Source organism: Coturnix japonica, chromosome 37 (assembly GCF_054131305.1).
Source record: "Coturnix japonica strain WE chromosome 37, WE-NBRP24, whole genome shotgun sequence".
In the NCBI taxonomy this organism is placed as follows: Eukaryota; Metazoa; Chordata; class Aves; order Galliformes; family Phasianidae; genus Coturnix; species Coturnix japonica.
This window is the reverse complement of record NC_140699.1, coordinates 3,330,235-3,351,289: the sequence shown is the minus strand read 5'-3', so window position 1 is coordinate 3,351,289 and position 21,055 is coordinate 3,330,235. Positions and strand designations below refer to the sequence as shown.

The following is a 21,055-nucleotide window of genomic DNA, read 5'->3' as shown; positions in this document are numbered from 1 at the left end:
AGTCCTCAGTACAGGAGAGACATGGACCTGTTGGAGCATGGACAGGTCACTGATACATGCCATAGAACTGATTCAAGGGCTGCAACACCTCTCCTATGAGGACAGGCTGAAAGAGCTGGGGCTGTTCAGCCTGGAGTACAAAAGGCTCCATGGTGACCTGAGAGCAGCCATGAAATCCTTAACAGGGGAAAGTAGAAAGAAATACAAATAAAAGAGATTTCCATTAGGATATTTAGCAACACAGTCAGTAAGGGAAGTCAGTAAGGCACAGATGATTTGCTACATACTACCAGAAGAAGAAATAAATATTACAATTCAATGGTAAATTCAGTTGTATTCACTTTTACTTCTTCATAGACTAAGATCTGAATACATAGAAAACCAAGAGAAAATTTATTACAGGGATTATAGCTCTTTCATTAAAAATGTCTGAAACTTAATAAAGAAAGTCAGCCAGGGATGGATTTATTGACCATATCAAATATGACCCCTGACTTCAATTCTTTGTGTTGCTTTTTACAAGGAAATGTTCTCTTGGCAGTGGGGTCAGCATATTTGGTGTTGAAAGATGCTGTAGAGCAAGGACTGACTCCACTCAGACATCAGGATGCCCAGGACAAGTAGGGTTCCCAAAAGGGGAAACTACAAGCTGCCATCAACATCTCAAAGTAAAATCTCTTGGAGAAGGCAGGTTTGTGCAGAGCCAGAAAGATCATGAGGCTGCAAACACTTTCAAGGCATATTATGGTAAAAGCGAAGTTCTCCAGCACATGTAGATACCAGGAGGAGAGAGAAGGGGGGGTCCATGCACTGTCACTGTCTTTCCTCTGATATTCTATATAGTTCCATAGCAAATTAAATTCTTTGGCAGGTGAATTGCTGTAATAACAGAAGTAAAATAATAAAAAAAGCCATCGCCTGGGCACAATGAGGCACACTGAGAAACAGTGAAGGGACAAGAAGGAGAGACCTCAGCTTCCTCTGTTGTGGGTCTTCAAAGTGCACCTGCAGCAGTCAGCTATTTTCCCTTATTATTTGGCTCTTTTCAAGATTTTCTTTGTGATACTGTTTTTATTTTTTTATTATTTTTATTTTTCTGTTTCCTAAGAGTCTCTACATGTTGTAGGTACTTCCCTCATCCAAAATTTCCTTTCTTCTTACGATAAAAGAATACAGATTATTCCCTCAATAATGGGAAAGGACAAATAGAAGCTGCTTCACCCCATCTGAGGTCAGGCTGTTTCCACACATAGGAAAATTGCAGGTAAGTGGAGGGGATTTTATCTAAGTGTAGGAACCAGGGGTGAAAATGCTGATTTTCTCCTCTATGAGAAGGGCAGAGCCAGCCATGCACACCCACAGAGCACAGAGCTTTTCATTGCTTCTTCATTTTTAAGTAAAATCATAGGGAAACTGTCAGACAATCAATGTGCAGAAGTGGTACAATCTCTTGAAAAGCCACTTACAGATCTGCAAAACTTGCAAAAAACAATTTTCTGTTTATCCAATTGTTTTCCCATCTCCAGATAAGACCCCGTGCTCTGATCCATTTTTTGTGCGTGCATCAACAGATTTACAAAAAGAAACAAGTCAGCAACTGGCAATTTATTCAAGGTGTTGAAAGTATCAGACAGTTGGTAGATTAGAAAGCAAACTGATTCCTCCAGAATTTCTTGGGGGACTCTCAGGAAATGGGATCCAGTAGGAGCTGGTCTGAAGTGGGGACTACTCCATTTCTAAGGAACTGTACATCAATGAGGAACTAGTTCAATGCTTTCTCAATCAAAGAAAAACCTGACTTCAGTACACGTCTGACCAAATGCCCAAGCTGTACAAACCTAAGTCAAGGTGTGAATGCAACTCTCTGAAAGGAAATTTTGTCATTTATTTCATTTATTTCATTAGTAAACATGGAAGTTTGGTGGCCCTTCCAGGCAGGGGGGCTGGAGCTTCATGATCCTTGGGGTCCCTTCCAACCCGGGTCATTCTGTGATTCTGTGATTCATTTCTCTGCATTGACAAGACTATCTTCCTTGTGTAAGCAGAAAGAAGAGCTGCTGGAGAGGAGCTCTGCTGAGAGGGACCTGGGCGTCCTGGTGGACGACAGATTGACCATGAGCCAGCAGTGTGCCCTTGTAGCCAAAAAAGCCAGGGGTGGGTAAAAGATCTAACACACATCTCTATGATGGGGGTGGCCCAATCACAAGCAGTGCTGCGCTCAGTTGTTCTGCTTGCCTGCTCCTCGAGGAGTTAGGAGAAATCTATGCCTGTTGTGTGTTCGAGTGCGTGTGCAATGCCATGTGGAGGGCTTATCACAATAAAGATTGGCGGATTTGCTGCGTAGACCGGTCAGAACTCAGATCTGCGTTGTGGTTCCTGCAGCACCAATTGTATCAATTTTTATAGATAAGATAAAGAAGAGCAGTTTCCCTTAGTTTTCTGTGCCTCTTTACTTTCTTACCCTCTCCCCTTGTGTGAGAAACTCTCAAAGTCAAAGATTTCTAGTTAGGCAAAGATGGCAGCGATAGCAGCAGTGCTTATTCATTACTGCAATACTGCGCGCACATCCCCTGTTGGCAAGGGAGAAATTGCACACCAGTCAGTGACATTAATTCTGTTCTATGCCCTAAACCCAATGCAGGTGATGCTCTCATGGCTCTCATTGGTTGAGCATCTCAGGCTCACAGACTCCTCCAGACTGTGGCTAGGATTCATTTCCATAGAAGGTCAATTACCAACCTCTTGTTTTTAGGTCTGCCTTGTACTTTTCTGCGGACAGAGAAGGGCAATGTTTCCAACAGTCAGTACATTCATTCTGTGCTGTGCTGGGCTCTACCCACCCTGCGTATTTATCTTGTGCTTGTCTCAATTCTACCCATGTCAGAACGCCCCCAGTCTGAACTTAACTCTGTTCAGCAACTTTCTTGGTGGAAAAACTACTTATACAGCTGTTTTACAAGAGGGTTATACATTCAGTTAGGGCCTACACTATGTACTGAAAATACTGGAAACTTCCACTGCAAAAACACAATCTACCTCTCCCATCTGTGCAGCCTTGCAGACCCAGAGCACGCCAGGTTATTTCTGCTTTCATAGCATTTGCATGCTGTAGGGTGAGCAAAAGGTTCTGCTGCTTGATTCTTCTGCAAGAGCTGCCTACCAGCAAATGGTTGCAGGGATGGAGGATGTGACAGAAAGCATTTGTCTCCACAAGAGCAGAGTTACATTCAGTGCAGAGTGTGAGAGTCAGGTTGGTGTGGAAAAGCACTGACACGCTGGGGATGATGCAGTGCTCACATGTCTAACACTCACAGACATTACTGTCAGAAGGATGGTGCTGTGTTGTGCTTCTACCTTTGGCAGCCCCTGGAGAAATGCTGTGGCACACAGAACACCTTTGTATTGCACTGACTGCTGCCATGCAGCATGGATTTAACACACCAAATCCAGAGGAGCGTGACTGCATCTAACTGCCCTGAAAAAAACTACTGTAGCTGAAGAGATGAGGAGGCAGCTGCTCATCTGCAGAACAAGCAGCACTGCCAGACATTGGGCCAGGTGAGCACCTCCTGCTGCAGCGTGATGATGACAGGGCTGGAGACGATCTGCAAAGCCAGCTTAAAAGTGGGAGACATGAGTCAACATGGCAGGAGGACAGAGGTGTTAGGGAGCAGCCAAGGCATCAAAGAGTATCAAAAGGCTTTGAAAGGTATCACAAAGCAACAGCCAGGAAGACTGGGATTATCATGAGCAGCAACCTGGATGCTAGAGATTATTTGCTGCCATACAAAATGGTAGAGATCTTGCTGCTGACATCCCAAAGCCATGCAAAATGGGAACCCAGAGCTCTGCCTGCACGAACCCCACAGCCATAGCATTGCAAGCTGAGCTGCCTTGCTGTTTGTTGCATTCATCCCAATCCCTGTGAATGAAGACTCCGAATGCAGCCAAGGCGATGATTGAGCATGAGAGTGACTTTATTCAATAAAAGACAGGAGGGCTTGAGAGGTCAAGGGTGAAGATGGGACTCCTCTTGTCAAGATGAGAGTGGCTCAGAGCTGGTGCTGCTGCCTGGTGCCTGGGACTGGCAGCCTGACTCTAAGTCCCCATCTAAGATGCTCAGCTTCACCTCACTGATGCTGCCCTGCTCCTGCATGGTGGTGCTGCTGTTGGGGCACTCGGGCTGTGCTTGGGATGGGCAGCACTGCAAAGGCGCTGGGTCACAATCCAGGCAGGTGACTGTGGTGTCTGGCAGGCTCAGGTCAGGAGCTTCAGCAGAGCCAGGAGATATGAGAGCATGAACGTGGATGAGCACCTTGTGTCCATCACTGTTACCATGTGGAAGGCTGTCATCCGAATTGCAGCGATTTGTGCTTAATAAGAACTCTCCATTGATGGAAACACACTGCACATCACTACTTGGTTTGGATCGTTGGGGTTGACAAGGGCTCGAATTATCTAGGAAGGCACAGAAACACAAGGGTTAGTGTCAAATGTTTGCAAGTTGAATCATGCAAGAGGTTGCTGATACTTGGTAATAGAGTGGCGGCAGGACGAAGCAAATAAGCTTGAAGCAACAGAGCCACTGTCTTGAAAGTGATCCTCGTGCAGGTCCATAAGTTTTGACTCTGTCTGGACTTCATATGGGGCAGTATGACATCACAAAGGGGTGATATGATGTCACAAAGGGGCATTATGACGTCACAAATAAGCATTATGACGTCACAAAGGGGCATTATGACTTTAAAAAGGGGCATTATGACGTCACAAGGGGGCATTATGATATCAGAAAAGGACATTATGACGTCACAAAGGGGCATTATGATGTAACAAAGAAGCATTATGACATCACAAAGGGGCATTATAACATCACAAAAGAACATTATGATGTCACAAAGGGGCATTATAACATCACAAAAGAACATTATGATGTCACAAAGGGGCATTATGACATCACAAAGGAGCTTTATGACGTTACAAAGGAGCTTTATGACGTCACAAAGAGCATTATGACGTCACAAAGAGCATTATGACGTCACAAAGGGGCATTATGATATCAGAAAAGGACATTATGATGTCACAGAGGGGCATTATGACGTCACAAAGGAGCTTTATGATGTCACAAAAGGCATTATGATGTCACAAAGGGGCATTATGATGTCACAAAGGAGCTTTATGACATTACAAAAGAGCTTTATGACGTCACAAAGGGGCTTTACGACGTCACAAAGGAGCTTTATGACGTCACAAAGGAGCACTGCGACGTCACAAAGGGGTATTATGACATCACAAAGGGGCATTATGACATCCGAAACTGACATTATGACGTCACAAAGGGGCATTATGATGTCATAAATGAGCTTCATGATGTCACAAAGGGCATCATGACGTCAAAAGGCGCATTATGACGTCACAGAGGGCATTATGACGTCACAAAGGGACAGTATGACGTCACAGAGAAGCATTATGACATCACAAAGAAGCATTATGACATCACAAAGGAGCTTCATGACATCACAAAAGGACATTATGATGTCACAAAGGGGCATTATGACGTCACAAAGGAGCTTTATGACATCACAAAGGAGCTATATGATGTCACAAAGGGGCATTACGACGTCACAAAGGAGCTTTATGACGTCACAGTGGAGCTTTATGACGTCACAATGGAGCATTATGACATCACAAAGCGGCATTATGACATCACAAAGCGGCATTATGACATCAGAAAAGGACATTATGACGTCACAAAGGGGCATTATGACGTCACAAAGGGACATTATGACGTCACAAAGGGGGCATTATGATGTCACAAAGGGGCATTATGATGTAACAAAGAAGCATTATGACATCACAAAGGGGCATTATGATGTCACAAAGGGGTGTTAACATCACCCTGTGCCCAACTCCTCTCTACCTCCTATTGGCTCCCTCTCCCACCAATCCCCGCTCTCCCCTCCCCTTAGCCCCGCCCCCCGCCCCCGTTAGGCCCCGCCCTGCCCCTCACACCCCACTCCCTGCCGCCATCTTGCCCCGCTCCGCTCACCCACCTGCCCGGTGTCGCCCGGCCCGAACCGGGAACAGCTGAAGGGACGGGGAGGGCAGCAGAGATGGGGACGGGGTCTAGGGCGGCCATTCTGAGAGACAGCCCTTCTAAGGGCTGAGCTGCAGGGCAGTGGAGAAACCCATCCGTGACCAGGGTCACATCAAAGCTGCATGAGGCTGTGTTACTAAACACAGTGCCACACGGCCTGCAAAACCATGCGGGGGGACAAAACATGGCACGTACCTGGCAGTGAGATCACCTCAAGCTATCTGCAGCAGTTCCTTGTCGCTTTGCTCGGATGAAATGAGAGCAAAAGCTGCACCGAGGCAGTGGGTGGAGGGCGAGGAGAGGAGAGAGAAAGAGCAGGTCAGTGAGCAGGGCTAAGACAGTCATGGAATAACACACACAGCACAACCGTCCCATCCACTTGCTGCAAGTCATGCTGAGTCTCAGGCTACGTGATGCCTGTCCGCCCAGCAACTTTACGATGCTTCCACAACTGAGCAAAGAAGAGCTGCACCAAGCCCTTGGATGATGGATTCCCTGCTCCTGCTGGCTTCAGCCTTCTGCATTCCAATTCCAATCTAAACCATTCCTGCGGTGGTAGTACTTGAATCCTCATTTGGGGCTGGACCTCAACAGGTCAACACATCAGAAATAACACAACGTGCATCTGGAAGACGTGTCTCAAAGCCCAGAAAATCCAACTCTCTGACCTTGGCACAATTCACCAACCAAGAGCCAGGCCTTGACAACTTGGCTGATCTGAGCATGCGGGAGGGGGGCAGACAGTGGACCACAAGTGTCCATTTCCACTGCAGCTCCCTGTAGAGAACAGCACCAATCAGCAGGCGTGAATCAATTCATTCACAAGCTGCACAATGACTCTGTTCTTTACATGATAAAAAAACACACAGAGATTCCTGACCAAAAAGTTGGGAGTTAATAACGACCAAAGAGGTTCCTGTTTCTACGCCTCATCCTCTCACCCCAACTCCTGGGTGATGCCCACAGGCTTCAAGTCAGCTCTCAAATCCACTGAACTCCCGTCACGGAACTCCATCAAAAAGGATGTCACACATGTGACACTTACATACATGAGAATGTATGTATCAGAAACACTGATGCCAGCAGGAGCAGAGAGGCGATTGTCCCCCTGTACTCAGCACTGGTGATGCCACAACTCGAATTCTGTTTCCAGTTTGTGGCCCCTCACTGCAAAAAAGACACTGAGGCATTGGAACGTGTTCAAAGAAGGGCAACAAAGCTGGTGAGGGGTCTGGAGCACAATGGAGCCATATGAGAAGAGGCTGCGGGAGCTGGGAATGTCCAGCCTGGAGAAGAGGTGGCACAGGGGAGACCTCATTTCTCTCTAAAACTTCCTGAAGGGAGGTTGCAGTGAGCTGGGGGTCGGCCTCTTCTCTCGTGTCATTACTGATAGAACTAGAGGGAATGGTTTCAAGCTGCGGCAGGAGAGGTTCAGGCTGGACATTAGGAAATATTACTTCTCAGAAAGGGTGGCCAGGCACTGGAATGGACTGCCCAGGGAGGTGGTGGAGCCATCCCACCTGGGGGTGTTCAAGGAATGACTGGATGTTGTGTTGAAGGACGTGGTTTATTGGGAGCTATTGGTAATAAGAGAACGGTTGGACTGTTCTTTTAGGTCTTTCCCAACCCTGGTGATTCTATGATTCTGTGATTCATACACTAAGAAGCAAGGAGAGGCTCTTTTGTTAAATCTTTCAATAGAGAGAAGAGTTGATATCTGCTTCTCCCAACAACAGAAACACGGAAACAACTTTCCAAGCCCACCTGCCATACAGTAGGCAGAAAACGCACATTGTAAAGGAGCACGCACATCCCCTCTGGCATAAGTCGAGCCCAAAACCCACCTTCAGATCTCTGTGCATTTCCCTTGTTTTACACCAATGCAGCCTCGCTGCAGCTCCGTGGGTGTCACACAAGGCCTGCATGTCCTCTTTCTCCGCAAACCCCACCCTCAGGCCTTGCTCTGTGAGGATTGACACCTGAGCAAAAACAAGCACTAAGAACGAGAGTAAAGCACACTGGATTCGCCCTGGCCTGGCCCAAGCCACAGTCCTACCAGACAGACCCTGGAATGAAAACTGCTCCACAAACCACAGATGGACACCAGCACACAAGAAGTTGATCGGATACAATCCCATGCAAGCACCAAGCCTCCTAAGGAAGCTCTTTGCCATCAGCTCCTTCATCGCCTTTCCTTCTCACCTCAATCTTAAAGTGGCTTCAACATCTGCCAGCACGTCTTACCACGCACCTGCTCATCACACAGTGCTTCAACAGCAACAAATTTGCTTCCGGGGCCCTCCTTCAACTCACTGTGCTAACACTCATGATTCAAATTACACAGAAATCCTAGCAGAAGTTCTCAGTGAGAACTGCACCTAACATTCCTCCTTCTACAAGCAACAGCCACAACAAGTGGTCATGAAAATGCTTTCATCAAAAAGAAGCAGAGACGGCACGGCAGGACAGATGTACTCTGTGTGCACGTCTGAAGCCTTTTGAGAACCTCGTCGTTCTTCCTGCAGGACCCCTGTCTTCTGTTAAAAGCTGAACGGTCCCCAGAGCACCTGTTTCCATCAGCTGCCACCATCCAAAGCAGCCAGCCTTCTTACAGTCACCTGGCCCAAACATCCCTTTTGCTCTACACTTGATTCACAGAATCACAGAATTGTAGGGCTTGGAAGTGATGGGAGCTCGGCATGCACACCATCCTTCCAACAGCACATCCCAGCAGCAAGGGATCACAGCGCTGGCACAGCTGAAACAAAAAGGGTGTGCGAGTTTCCTGTTAGCACTCAGTGTAAACAAATCTACCACTGAGCAACACCGTGAGCCCCCACTCACCTCAGCACAGGTCAACCTGTAACCCCAGCCTTCCCCTATCCATGTGCACATGCACACCCGTGTGCCACCCTGCCTGCTTTGCACACCTCCATGCACACACCGCATCGTGTGCCCTCCTTTGTATTCACAGACGTGTGCAAACCACCCCTGGGAACACGTACGTGCCTACACCTTCCACAAACACCCCTTTCTGTGCACCTGTGTGCAACCCAACTCCTCAGCACACGCACACGTTTGTGCCACCCTGTCCACGCACTCACCACGTGCCCTCCAGCATCACTGCTGCCTCCTCTGGTACCAGACCCGCAGATGCTCCAGAGCTCATTAGCATGGACTTCCTTCCTCCCCTCAGCAGCTGCTCCTGCACTCACCTTCATTCCTACTCAGATACCAGCTGCTTCCAGCACCAGCTGACCTGCAAGACACAGAAAGGAAAGGTGGGAGTCATGCAAATCCCCAAGAAGCCCAAGGCTGCATCACCACCACGTATGGCAGCCTCAGGAAGTCAGCTGCAACTACATCCTTTGTCAGAATGGAAACAGGAATCGTCAGTTAATTGTGACCTCTGAACTCATTGCCACCATCAGAAACAGGCACTGAAATCGCTCACTTCACTGCAGCTGGTTACCTCCTGATTTTGGGAAAATGCAGACACGGAATTGAAGGACACCAGCAAAGTGACATCTACTTCATTGTAGGTGGTTAAGCTTGGAAGCAGGACTTGAGCAAGAAAAGCTTCTCAGCTCCTTGTAAGGCACTAAGTGATGGGATGATTTCCCATCCCTGCAGAAATCCTGACCTCTGCCACAGGTGGCTGAGTGACACAAAAGCTGTGTCCTTGGTTCCCAGCCTTACCTTCTCATGTCGTTCATCTTGCTCTGCAGCTCCTGCTCTGAATAGTCTTCTTATATTCCCACATGATGTACCCTGAAATACATCATTTAGTGAGTCTGAACAAAACATAAGACATTAATTGGAACTATGAAGAAATGTCTTTTGCACTTTACTTGGAGAATGTTCCATCCTATAACTTCTGCTCTCAATTGTAACACATGATTTTTTATAAAAAGAAAGATAACAAGTCAGCTCTTCAGTGTGCACATTGATGAAACTTGGTGAAATACAACTTTAAGAAAAGGTAATTTGAAAACTTCAATATTCTTATCAGAATCTCTGCTATTAGTTACCGTTCCAATGTTCTGATCTGATGATGTGTCTCTCAGAGCTGTTTTGTCACTCCCCACCTCAAATGCACTTCAAGTGCTTTAGGAGCATCACTGGAATTTTGAATAAACTCGATATATCTTAGCAAAGCTGCTACAGCTGCACAACTGAAGTACTTTGGAAAAAAAAGAAATCTTTAATGAACGCTGAACAGTGTTATTTAATTATAATCCAGGTAATTAAATTAATTAAACCAAGGAAATCACCTTCCAGTCACTCAGCTCTCACCAGGGAAATCGCTTCCCTGCCAAGCAGATGCAACCAACACAAGCTGCTACATCACTCTAGGGCCCCACTGAGTCTTCCCAAGGGGTCTCCAAAGGCTTCCCTGTTGACTTCTGGGAACCTGGGAACACTCACATGGAAGCCAGTGCCCCCTAATGTGCCCCAGACGTTTCTCAGGGCCCCACAATTAGCTCTACAGACATCCAGACATGCCCCAGAGCAAGTATGTGTGCTGTAGGGAGCCCAAGAGACATTCCAGAGCACCCTAGTACTCCTCAGTGCACTCATGGATGCTTCACCTGTCTCTAAATATGCCCTACTGGACTTTGTTTTCTCTTCTGGAGCTTTCCTTAGTTCTCAGCTTTGCTTTCTCATGCCATTTATCTCGCTCCACAGCTTTTGCTCGCAATATTCTCTCTTGCATTCCCACCTTCCAACAGAATCACAGAATTGTAGGGGTTGGAAGGGACCTCTAGTGATCATTGAGTCCAACCCCCCTGCCATGGCAGGTTCCCTACACCACGTTGCACAGGTAGGTGTTCAGGCGGGTCTTGAATATCTCCAGAGAAGGAGACTCCACCACCTCCCTGGGCAGCCTGTTCCAGTGCTCCGTCAGCCTCACCGTAAAGAGGTTCTTGCACACATTTGTGCGGAACTTCCTATGCAGAAGTTTCAGCCCATTACCCCTAGTCCTGTCCCCACGCACTACTGAAAAGAGACCAGCCGTGCCACTATGGCCCCCACACCTCAGGCGGGGAGCCAAGACCACGTGGTCACATCTGATTCCAACACGGCACCACAACATTCCAGGACTCAGTGTGGGCTTGGAATTCTATCCTGGTGTGGCAGCGCAATGGGAGGTGTTAGGGCACAGCTGAAGAGCTGACAGACAACGGACGTTTCCAAAGGAGGGTGCCAGATTAACTCTCAGCATTCTCTTGCGGGGCTCTTAGGAATGCTTCAAACCCATTTTCACTGCCTAGCTCATTTCTAGAAAGTCCAGTTGAGAAATGCTCACTTTGTCTGGGGAACGCCTCAATGCATCATGAATTAAAAATAAAATAAAATGGGCACGTGACCCTATGAAACTTACCTCTCTGCTCTTGCTGTCAGCCAGACACCTCAGATGAGCATGACGTGTCCCTGCTCATGAATGAAGATCCACCCAAGTCTGTGTTCCTCTCTGCTCCATCTCTGGGTCTAAAAGAAACACAGACAGAGATGATTGCAAGATCCTTTGTGCAGACGAAAGACACGGGTGCACACGAATTCTGATTAGCAAGAAATACTACAGTCCCAATGGACTGCTGTGGTAGTACTTGAATCCTCCTTTGGGGCTGGAGCTCAACAGGTCACACATCAGAAATAACACAAAGTGCATCTGGAAGATGTGTCTCAAAGCCCAGAAAATCCAACACGGGAGGGGGCTGGACAGTGGACCACAAGTGTCCATTTCCATTGCAGCTCCCTGTAGAGAACAGCACCAATCAGCAGGTGTGAGTCAATTCATTCACAAGCTGCACAATGATTCTGTTCTTTAAATGATAAAAATAACACACAAATCCTGACCAAAAAGTTGGGAGTTAATAACGACCAAAGAGGTTCCTGTTCCTACGCCTCATCCTCTCACCCCAACTCCTGGGTGATGCCCACAGGCTTCAAGACAGCTCTCAAATCCATTGAACTCCAGTCACAGAACTCCATCAAAAAGGATGTCACACATGTGACACTTACATACATTTTGCATCAGAAACAGTGACGCCAGCAGGGGCAGAGAGGTGACTGTCCCCCTGTACTCAGCACTGGTGAGGCCACAACTCGAATTCTCTGTCCAGTTTGTGGCCCCTCACTGCAAAAAAGACACTGAGGCATTGGAACGTGTTCAAAGAAGGGCAACAAAGCTGGTGAGGGGTCTGGAGCACAATGGGGCCATATGAGGAGAGGCTGCAGGAGATGGGAATGTCCAGCCTGGAGAAGAGATGGCTCAGGGGAGACCTCCTTGCTCTCTATAACTTCCTGAAGGGAGGTTGCAGTGAGCTGGGGGTCGACCTCTTCTCTCGTGTCATTACTGATAGAACTAGAGGGAATGGTTTCAAGCTGCGGCAGGGGAGGTTCAGGCTGGACATTAGGAAATATTACTTCTCAGAAAGGGTGGCCAGGCACTGGAATGGACTGCCCAGGGAGGTGGTGGAGTCACCCACCCTGGGGGTGTTCAAGGAACGTCTGCAGAAATCCCTGCTGAAATCCTGACCTCTGCCACAGGTGGCTGAGTTACACAAAAGCTGTGTCCTTGGTTCCCGGCCTTACCTTCTCATGCCGTTCATCTTGCTCTGCAGCTCCTGTTCTGAATAGTCTTCTTATATTCCCATGTGATGTACCCTGAAATACATCATTTAGTGAGTCTGAACAAAACATAAGACATTAATTGGAACTGTGAAGAAATGTTTTTTGCACTTTACTTGGAGGATGTTACATGCTATACCTTCTTTTCTCAATTGTAACACATGATTTTTTATAAAAAGAAACATAGCAAGTCAGCTTTTCAGTGTTTTCACCAAGTGTTGATGAAACTTGGTGAAATACAACTTTAGAAAAAGGTAATTTGAAAATTTAAATATTCTTATCAGAATCTCTGCTGTTAGTTACCGTTCCAATGTTCTGATTTGATGATGATTCTCTCAGAGCTGTTTTGTCACTCCCCACCTCAAATGCACTTCAAGTGCTTTAGGAGCATCACTGGAATTTTGAATGAACTCGATATATTTTAGCAAAGCTGCTACAGATGCACGACTGCAGTACTTTGGAAAAATATAATCTTGATTGAATGCTGAACAGTGTTATTTAATTATAATCCAGGTAATTAAATTAATTAAACCAAGGAAATCACCTCCCAGTCAGTCAGCTCCCACCAGGGAAATCGCTTCCCTGCCAAGCAGATGCAACCAACACAAGCTGCTACATCACTCTAGGGCCCCACTGAGTCTTCCCAAGGGGTCTCCAAAGGCTTCCCTGTTGACTTCTGGGAACCTGAGAACACTCACATGGAAGCCAGTGCCCCCTAATGTGCCCCAGAGGTTTCTCAGGGCCCCGCAATTAGCTCTACAGACATCCAGACATGCCCCAGAGCAAGTATGTGTGCTGTGGGGAGCCCAAGAGACATTCCAGAGTATCCTAGTACTCCTCAGTGAGCTCAAGGGTTCTTCACCTGTCTCTAAATATGCCATACTTGACTTTGTTTTCTCTTCTGGAGCTTAGTTCTCAGCTTTGCTTTCTCATGCCATTTATCATTCAGTTTAGAGATTATTTTAACTAAAATATTTTAATCCACCATATTTTCTGAAAACTAAGAATTGATCCCGCTCAAGGAAACAGAAGAGAAAAACATCACCCACAAGCTGCAGATATTTACCTCGACTTCTCTACATGCCATCCCCAGTGTGCTTTTCAACTCACCTTGCACAGTGACCCTGGCTTTTGTTTCAGAGTCCTCTGTCTCACAGGTGTACTCCCCGCTGTCCTTGGCAGTAGAGTCATGGATGATCAGAATGGCCCCAGTTCCCTCCTGCTGCAAGTCGTACTTCTGGCTTTTTCTGATTGCTTTGCCATCCTTGTACCACCTGATGCTCACATCAGGTTTCGACAGCTCACAGCTCAGCCCTACTGCTGCTGTCTTATCCTCCAGCTGTTTTGTTACCTCAGTAGGTTTTTCTGAAAGAAAACATGCTTTTTGAGTAACATACACTTAGGGTAGGATGCCTCTCTCAAAATACACGCATCTACATGCTGGAGAAAAGTTAGAGAGGCACTTGCAACAGACGCCATCCTACAGCCAGCAGTAATCTGTAAAGTACAGACAATAGAATTCCAGGCACCATTAATTCTCTCTTAAATCTACCCCATTGAGGATGATGAACCATGTCTGAAAACTGCCTCTTCCTTCTCTCCACTGATCACACTGGGAGCCTCAGATGATGCTCTCAGATGCACATGTTCTAGATAGGAATTTGTTGTACAGCTAGATGATGTGAAGGCCATCCCTTCAGCTTATACTTAGAGGATATTTGCTCCCACAGTTGCCTCAACAGATCATTCCTTATTTACTGGTAATGGAACAAGCTGTAGTGAGATGCTCATTGCCAACACTACCCCAGTGCTTTGGGTAGTTCTCACATTTGTGTAAAATGGTTCCTCCTTTTACTTATTTTTAAGAGAAATTCTCAGTGCTTCAAGGTTCAAGTAGAAGGTTGCTATTCACTTTAACCATATTATCAGTTAGCTCTCACGACAGTCTTATCAGAAGACAGTTGAAGGACTCAGACCCCAGAATCTCTCCCATCTCATTACCTTTCACAGACATAAGACATTAATTGGAACTGTGAAGAAATGTTTTTTGCACTTTACTTGGAGGATGTTACATGCTATACCTTCTTTTCTCAATTGTAACACATGATTTTTTATAAAAAGAAACATAGCAAGTCAGCTTTTCAGTGTGCACATTGATGAAACTTGGTGAAATACAACTTCAGAAAAAGGTAATTTGAAAATTTGAATATTCTTTTCAGAATCTCTGCTATTAGTTACCGTTCCCATGTTCTGATTTGATGATGATTCTCTCAGAGCTGTTTTGTCACTCCCCACCTCAAATGCACTTCAAGTGCTTTAGGAGCATCACTGGAATTTTGAATAAACTCGATATATTTTAGCAAAGCTGCTACAGATGCATGACTGAAGTACTTTGGAAAAATATAATCTTGATTGAATGCTGAACAGTGTTATTTAATTATAATCCAGGTAATTAAATTAATTAAACCAAGGAAATCACCTCCCAGTCAGTCAGCTCCCACCAGGGAAATCGCTTCCCTGCCAAGCAGATGGAACCAACACAAGCTGCTACATCACTCTAGGGCCCCACTGAGTCTTCCCAAGGGGTCTCCAAAGGCTTCCCTGTTGACTTCTGGGAACCTGAGAACACTCACATGGAAGCCAGTTCCCCCTAATGTGCCCCAGAGGTTTCTCAGGGCCCGCAATTAGCTCTACAGACATCCAGACATGCCCCAGAGCAAGTATGTGTGCTGTAGGGAGCCCAAGAGACATTCCAGAGCACCCTAGTACTCCTCAGTGCGCTCAAGGGTTCTTCACCTGTCTCTAAATATGCCCTACTGGACTTCATTGGTTATCAGCCCTCCTTGGTTATCAGCTTTGCTTTCTCATGCCATGTATCTCACTCCACAGCTTTTGCTCAGAATATTCTTTCTTGCATTCCCACATTCCAACAGAATCACAGAATTGTAGGGGTTGGAAGGGACCTCTAGAGATCATCGAGTCCAACCCCCCTGCCAATGCAGGCTCCCTACACCACGTTGCACAGGTAGGTGTTCAGGCGGGTCTTGAATATCTCCAGAGAAGGAGACTCCACCACCTCCCTGGGCAGCCTGTTCCAGTGCTCCGTCACCCTCACCATAAAGAAGTTATAGTGCACATTCATGTGGAACTTCCTATGCACAAGTTTCAGCCCATTACCCCTAGTCCTGTCCCCACGCACTACTGAAAAGAGATCAGCCGTGCCACTATGGCCCCCACACCTCAGGTATTTATAAACCTGGATCAAATCCCCTCTCAGCACCACCAATGACAACCCTCTGCACTCTGCCAGTCAGACAGTTCACGACCCACTTCACTGTCCACTCATCTATCCCATACTTCCTCAGCTTTGTTATAAGGATGTCATGGGGGACAGTATCAAAAACCTTTCTGAAATCAAGGTAGACTACATCTGCCACTCTAGCCCCGTCCACCCAGCCAGTGACATCTTCATAAAAGGCCACCAGGTTGGTCAAGCACGACCTCCCCTTGGTGAACCCATGCTGAGTACTCCTGATAACCTCCTTATCACCCAGTTCTCTGGAGATGGCATCCAGCACAAGCTGTTCCATCACCTTCCCTGGGACAGAGGTGAGGCTGACTGGCCTATAATTACCAGGCTCTTCCTTCTTGCCCTTTTTGAAGACTGCAGTGACATTGGCCATCCTTCAGTCTTCAGGCACCTTCCCAGTTCTCCAAGACCTCTGAAAGATTACAGAGAGGGGCTCAGCAATGACCTCCACCAGTTCTCTCAGCACCCGTGGATGCACCCCATGCACCCATCCCATGTATTTATGGACATTAATGTTTCCTAGGCAATCACAGACCACCTCTTCCCTGACTAAAGAGAAATCTCCTATTGTCCAGACTCTCTCATTAACCTCCAGGGTCTGGGATTTCTGAGGGAGAGCCTTTTCACTAAAGACAGAAGCAAAGAAGGCATTCAGTGTTTCTGCCTTCTCAGCATCCTCTGTTATCAGAACGCCTTCCTCCCCCCCTTGTTTTTTGTTTATTAGCAAACTATTAATATACTACAAAATAATAGCACTAATTACCAAGTAACATCACCATGCCAGCATACCGACCACCTGCTTTAGAGATTTATCCTTCATTTTGTGTAACACTTCAAACACTGCAAAGAAACAAAGCAAGTGCAGAACCAGGACGCCACTTCCCTCAGGATTTTACAGCCTCATTCATGTCTGACAGATGGAGGCCCTGACAACAAGAGCTGTGTCTGTCCATAACAAGGACTCACCTCTGCAGGTGCAGGGGCAGCTCTCAGAGAAGCCTTCTTCATTTCTGCTTTCTTCTCTTTTTGTCTTTTGACTGGGAGCTGGTGTCAACCTGCCTGAGGGTAGGGAGGCCCCTTCAGAGGGATCTAGATAAGCTGGATCAACCTCACTGGGCTGAGGTGAATGGGATGTGGTACACCCAGGCCAAGTGCCAGGTCCTGCACTTTGGCCACAATAACCCCATGCAGCGCTATAGGCCTGGGGCTGAGTGGCTGCAGGACCGTGCAGAGGAAATGGACCTGGGGCTGTTGGTCGATGCTCAGCTGAACATGAGCCAACAGTGTGCCCAGGTGGCCAAGAAGGCCCACGGCATCCTGGCCTGTCTAAGAAATAGTGTGGCCAGCAGGAGCAGAGAGGTAATCATCCCCTTGGACTCAACACTGGGGAGGCTGCGCCTCAAGTCTTATATTCAGTTTGGGGTTCCTCGCTACAAGAAAGTCATTGAGGCACTGGAACTTGTACATGGAAGTCTGTCCCTCGAGCAGCTCCCATTCATCATCAGCTCCCATTATGAACCCCACTATGCAAAACAGCAAAACTTCTACTGCAAATGGCTGCAGTCACCAAAGCTCAGCCCACGATCCAGGTATCAGCCTTCTCCCTTCTGTTTTCCATCTTAGCCCATAGTTTTGCTTCCAGAAATGGAACTCCTCTTTAACAGCCAAAACACAAACTAATACATCACTTTCACTGCTCCTTCCCGCACCCCCATAGGAATGGTTACCTGACATCCCCTACAGCACAGCACCTGCTCACAACTATCATTGAAACTCTATTCTTTCATACTTCTTGAGAGAGGACGGTAAAAACTCCCTTCTGCATGGCGGTAAGGACAGTCTGTCCCCATCACATCACTCTGTGTGCTGAAAGCTGCCATTGGATCTCTTGCAGCCTGCTGGCTGCTGCTCACAAACACTGGGAACTGCACCACACTGATTCTAAAGAGAGAAAGGAAGAAACGCTGGTGGGAATGAGCACCCAATGTTTGCAGAGATGCTCCAGATTGTGCCAGAGATGGAATATCAGAGTGCTGGGACATGATTGATCACTAAGGAAAACACTTGGAAGCACATTCAATCTGCAGAAGGTGTAATTACTGGGCACAGTCAGCTTTCCTATGGCTCAGCTGGAGGAGGCGGGTGGTCTCACACATCTGCTCAGGGGCTTCAGCTGAGACACTTGCACAATGCTGGGATCATTCTGATGGAAACTATGTCTTCAGATACCACGGTTAAATCCATCCAAAATGATCAAGCAGAGCCTTAGCTCTTGAGCAGCACTTCTTCCCCACCCTTCACTACTCCAAGCAGCTCCAACAAACTTCTCAGAAGAAATCCAGGCCAGCACAGACCTGGCAGACCAGAACCAAGTGCCGCTTGTGGGACGGCAGTGCCCACTCCTTGCTTCCACCCTGCTCCAGCAGGTTAAGGAGTCTGAGCCTCACTGGCCTTTGACAGCTCAAGACTTTCAGCACCTCATGCCTACATTTCTCACTAAGATACACCTCAGGCATTGAATTCTCTTCTCACTACCTCCTCCCAGTCCTCCCCTAGGAACAGAAACCATTCAGATTCTACAGCAAACTACAGCATCTGCACTGCAAGAGCACACTGAACCACCTGCAACAGTGAAACATGGTTTTGGAGAGTGGGTTTGAAAACACACCTTTAGACAGCTGTCTCCCTGTAGCCAAAAGGAAACCAAGCAGCAAAAGAAGAGTCCAGCCTGAAACATGCCCATGCTACTAGCCCAGGTTTTTCACAGTGAATGCAGAATCCATCCTGTTCTTGAGGTAACAAATGACCAGTGGGTCTCCCCTTGCTCCACCCCTTCTCCTTCAAAGCCAGAAAAAGAAAGAAAAAACAAGCAGAAGAAACCCAGACGTACCTTTCCACACACAGAGCAGAAAGTGGAACAGCAGTTGTCTCCTTCCTGAGACATGGTGGGGAGCATGCCAGAGGAAGCCCAAGTTCTTTGCTTCTCTCCACAGGGACTTCAAGCACTCTTGGCAAGAGCTGCTTTGGTTCTTTCTTCAACTGCTTCCATCACCAGAATCTCCTTTGGAAAAGGAACCCGAAAGAAAGAATCAGCAAATGAAAAAGAATGAGCAATAACCACTTTCCCAGCTTTCTTCTGACATGCAATGTAGACTCTCGACTCGGGCAAGGTCTTAAAATCAGCTGGTTACAAGAACTGTCCCCAAATATATCCAGCTTCTGTACAGCTGCCGTTATTTCTGACAGCGAGTGTAATCATAGAATCATAGAATGGCCCGGGTTGGAAAGGACCTCAAGGATCATGAAGATCAATCACCTCCCTGTCCCTGCTGGCCATCCCCTCTTCTGATGGAGCCCAGGGGACCATTTGCTCTCTGAGCTGCAAGAGCACGCTGATGGCTCACGTTCTGTTTTTCATCCACCAGGACCCCCAGGTCCTTCTCTGCGGGGCTTCTCTTAAGGACTGCTCCTCCCAGGCTGTAGAAATGCCTGGGATTCCTCCAGCCCAAGTGCAAAATTTGCACTTTGCTGTCTTGAACCTCATTAGATTCACCTAGGCCAACCTCTCGGTTCAGCTCCCTCTGAATGGCATCCCTTCCTTCCACTGCATCAGCCGCACCACTCAGCAAACAGCAGAGGGTGCACTCCATTGCATCATTGGTGTCACTGATAACCATGTAAAAAAGCACTGGTCCCAAGAACTGGTCCTGAACACCTCCAGGGATCCCACCACCTCCCCGGGCAGCCTGTGCCAGTTAATTCTGTGGGCAGAACTGCCAGTATGAAATATTATGCTATCGTGACAAAGAAAGAGAAGAAAAGCAAAATTAAGACTAGCTGACAAGCCTTGGCAGGGTGTTTTGCTCTCCTTAAATTTATACCCATTATTCAATTCTCTTTGGAGCTGTCTCCATGCCTCTCTGGAGTTTGTACTTTGAGAAGAAGCAATTAAGTAAGCTCTCCAATGCCAAAGTGCATACACTACTCTAGGGCTTTCTCGTCTCTCCATGGATCAACAAGGGTGACAAGCCAGCAGAATATGATGAAGAGCCTCATGCATACTCAGTGTAAAAAAAAAAAGGCAATTATTGCTGGGAAGAAGGTGCATTTGCATTTGTGTCATCTGCAGAGGGTACTGCAGAAATGGAAAGTCTTCCACTGGAGCAAACAAAGGGTTCTCATTTATTGCAATCAAGGCCCAGCGTGTGGATCTCAGAGATCAGACCTACACCCTGCAGCAAAGCAGAGATCTTTTCTACATCTTTGCTCTTATTGGTAAATCTCACTGCAGCACCTGTCAGGAGCAAAGGCCTCGTTATTTCAATTTAGATCAGGCTAACGTGGTCAATGTTTCCTGCAACATCTCTGAAAAAGTATCACCTTCTGTTCCTGCACTCATCATTGTGTCAGTGCTGAGCAATTCAAGATATTTCATTTGGTCTTCTTGCCGGATTTACTAAGTAAAAAACAACCAAACATCTCCTGCTACTGATTAAGAATGCTCTAAACATGCTTCTGCAGAGGTTTCCACCCAGTGACAAACAGCTCCTCCCATAATGAATGTTTATTTGTTCTATTTGGTCATGCAAAGCTGATTGATAGAGATACTATTGGAATGATTGCTCCCCTACTTCTAAACTATTCCAGTGCAATCAGAAAGGCTGTCTGAACCTGGAGCTGAAAGTTCTGCTCTATGGTGATGCAGTGGTAAACCTGCTGACTGAATGCACTGGCCAATAGCTGTGAACTGCAGACATTCATCAGCTGGCATGAAGCAATCTGGTTCAGATACCAAGCAGCTGGGTAGACTGGCTTACCCTACACTCAGTGCTATCATGTTTAGGTCATTACCAGGACTCACATCAGTCCATGGGATGCAATTTCAGGTATTTGGTAAAGTCAGTGAATGCCTGCAGCCCCAGTTCTAATCATCAGATCACAGCAACTATGCCTTGACTGGAAGAGGAAAGGAGAAGGATCAAAGCAAATACCTCTCACTCTCATCTTGGTGCTGA

General features: G+C 46.9%; 1 protein-coding gene and 1 long non-coding RNA gene across 2 annotated transcripts in view; both read right to left on the bottom strand.

Annotated features, from left to right (window-relative positions):
* Positions 1 to 4,003: 4,003 nt before the first annotated feature.
* LOC146754942 (rho GTPase-activating protein 32-like) overlaps positions 4,004 to 21,055 on the bottom strand; it is a 77,959-nt gene continuing 60,907 nt past the window's right edge. Inside the window, exons 1-3 of the mRNA XM_085526574.1 lie at positions 9,794 to 9,945; positions 9,310 to 9,353; positions 4,004 to 4,458 (exon numbers count right to left, since the gene is read on the bottom strand). Coding sequence (XP_085382700.1) covers positions 4,037 to 4,458; positions 9,310 to 9,353; positions 9,794 to 9,810 — 483 coding nt within the window. The 5' untranslated portion in view covers positions 9,811 to 9,945 and the 3' untranslated portion in view covers positions 4,004 to 4,036. Of the gene's footprint in view, positions 4,459 to 9,309; positions 9,354 to 9,793 lie in introns of the transcript that reaches the window.
* On the bottom strand, positions 13,841 to 19,163 carry LOC146754945 (uncharacterized). The gene is made up of 2 exons (XR_014938526.1): positions 18,931 to 19,163; positions 13,841 to 14,095 (listed from the first exon to the last, which is right to left on the bottom strand). It is a non-coding gene; the product is annotated as an uncharacterized LOC146754945 (long non-coding RNA).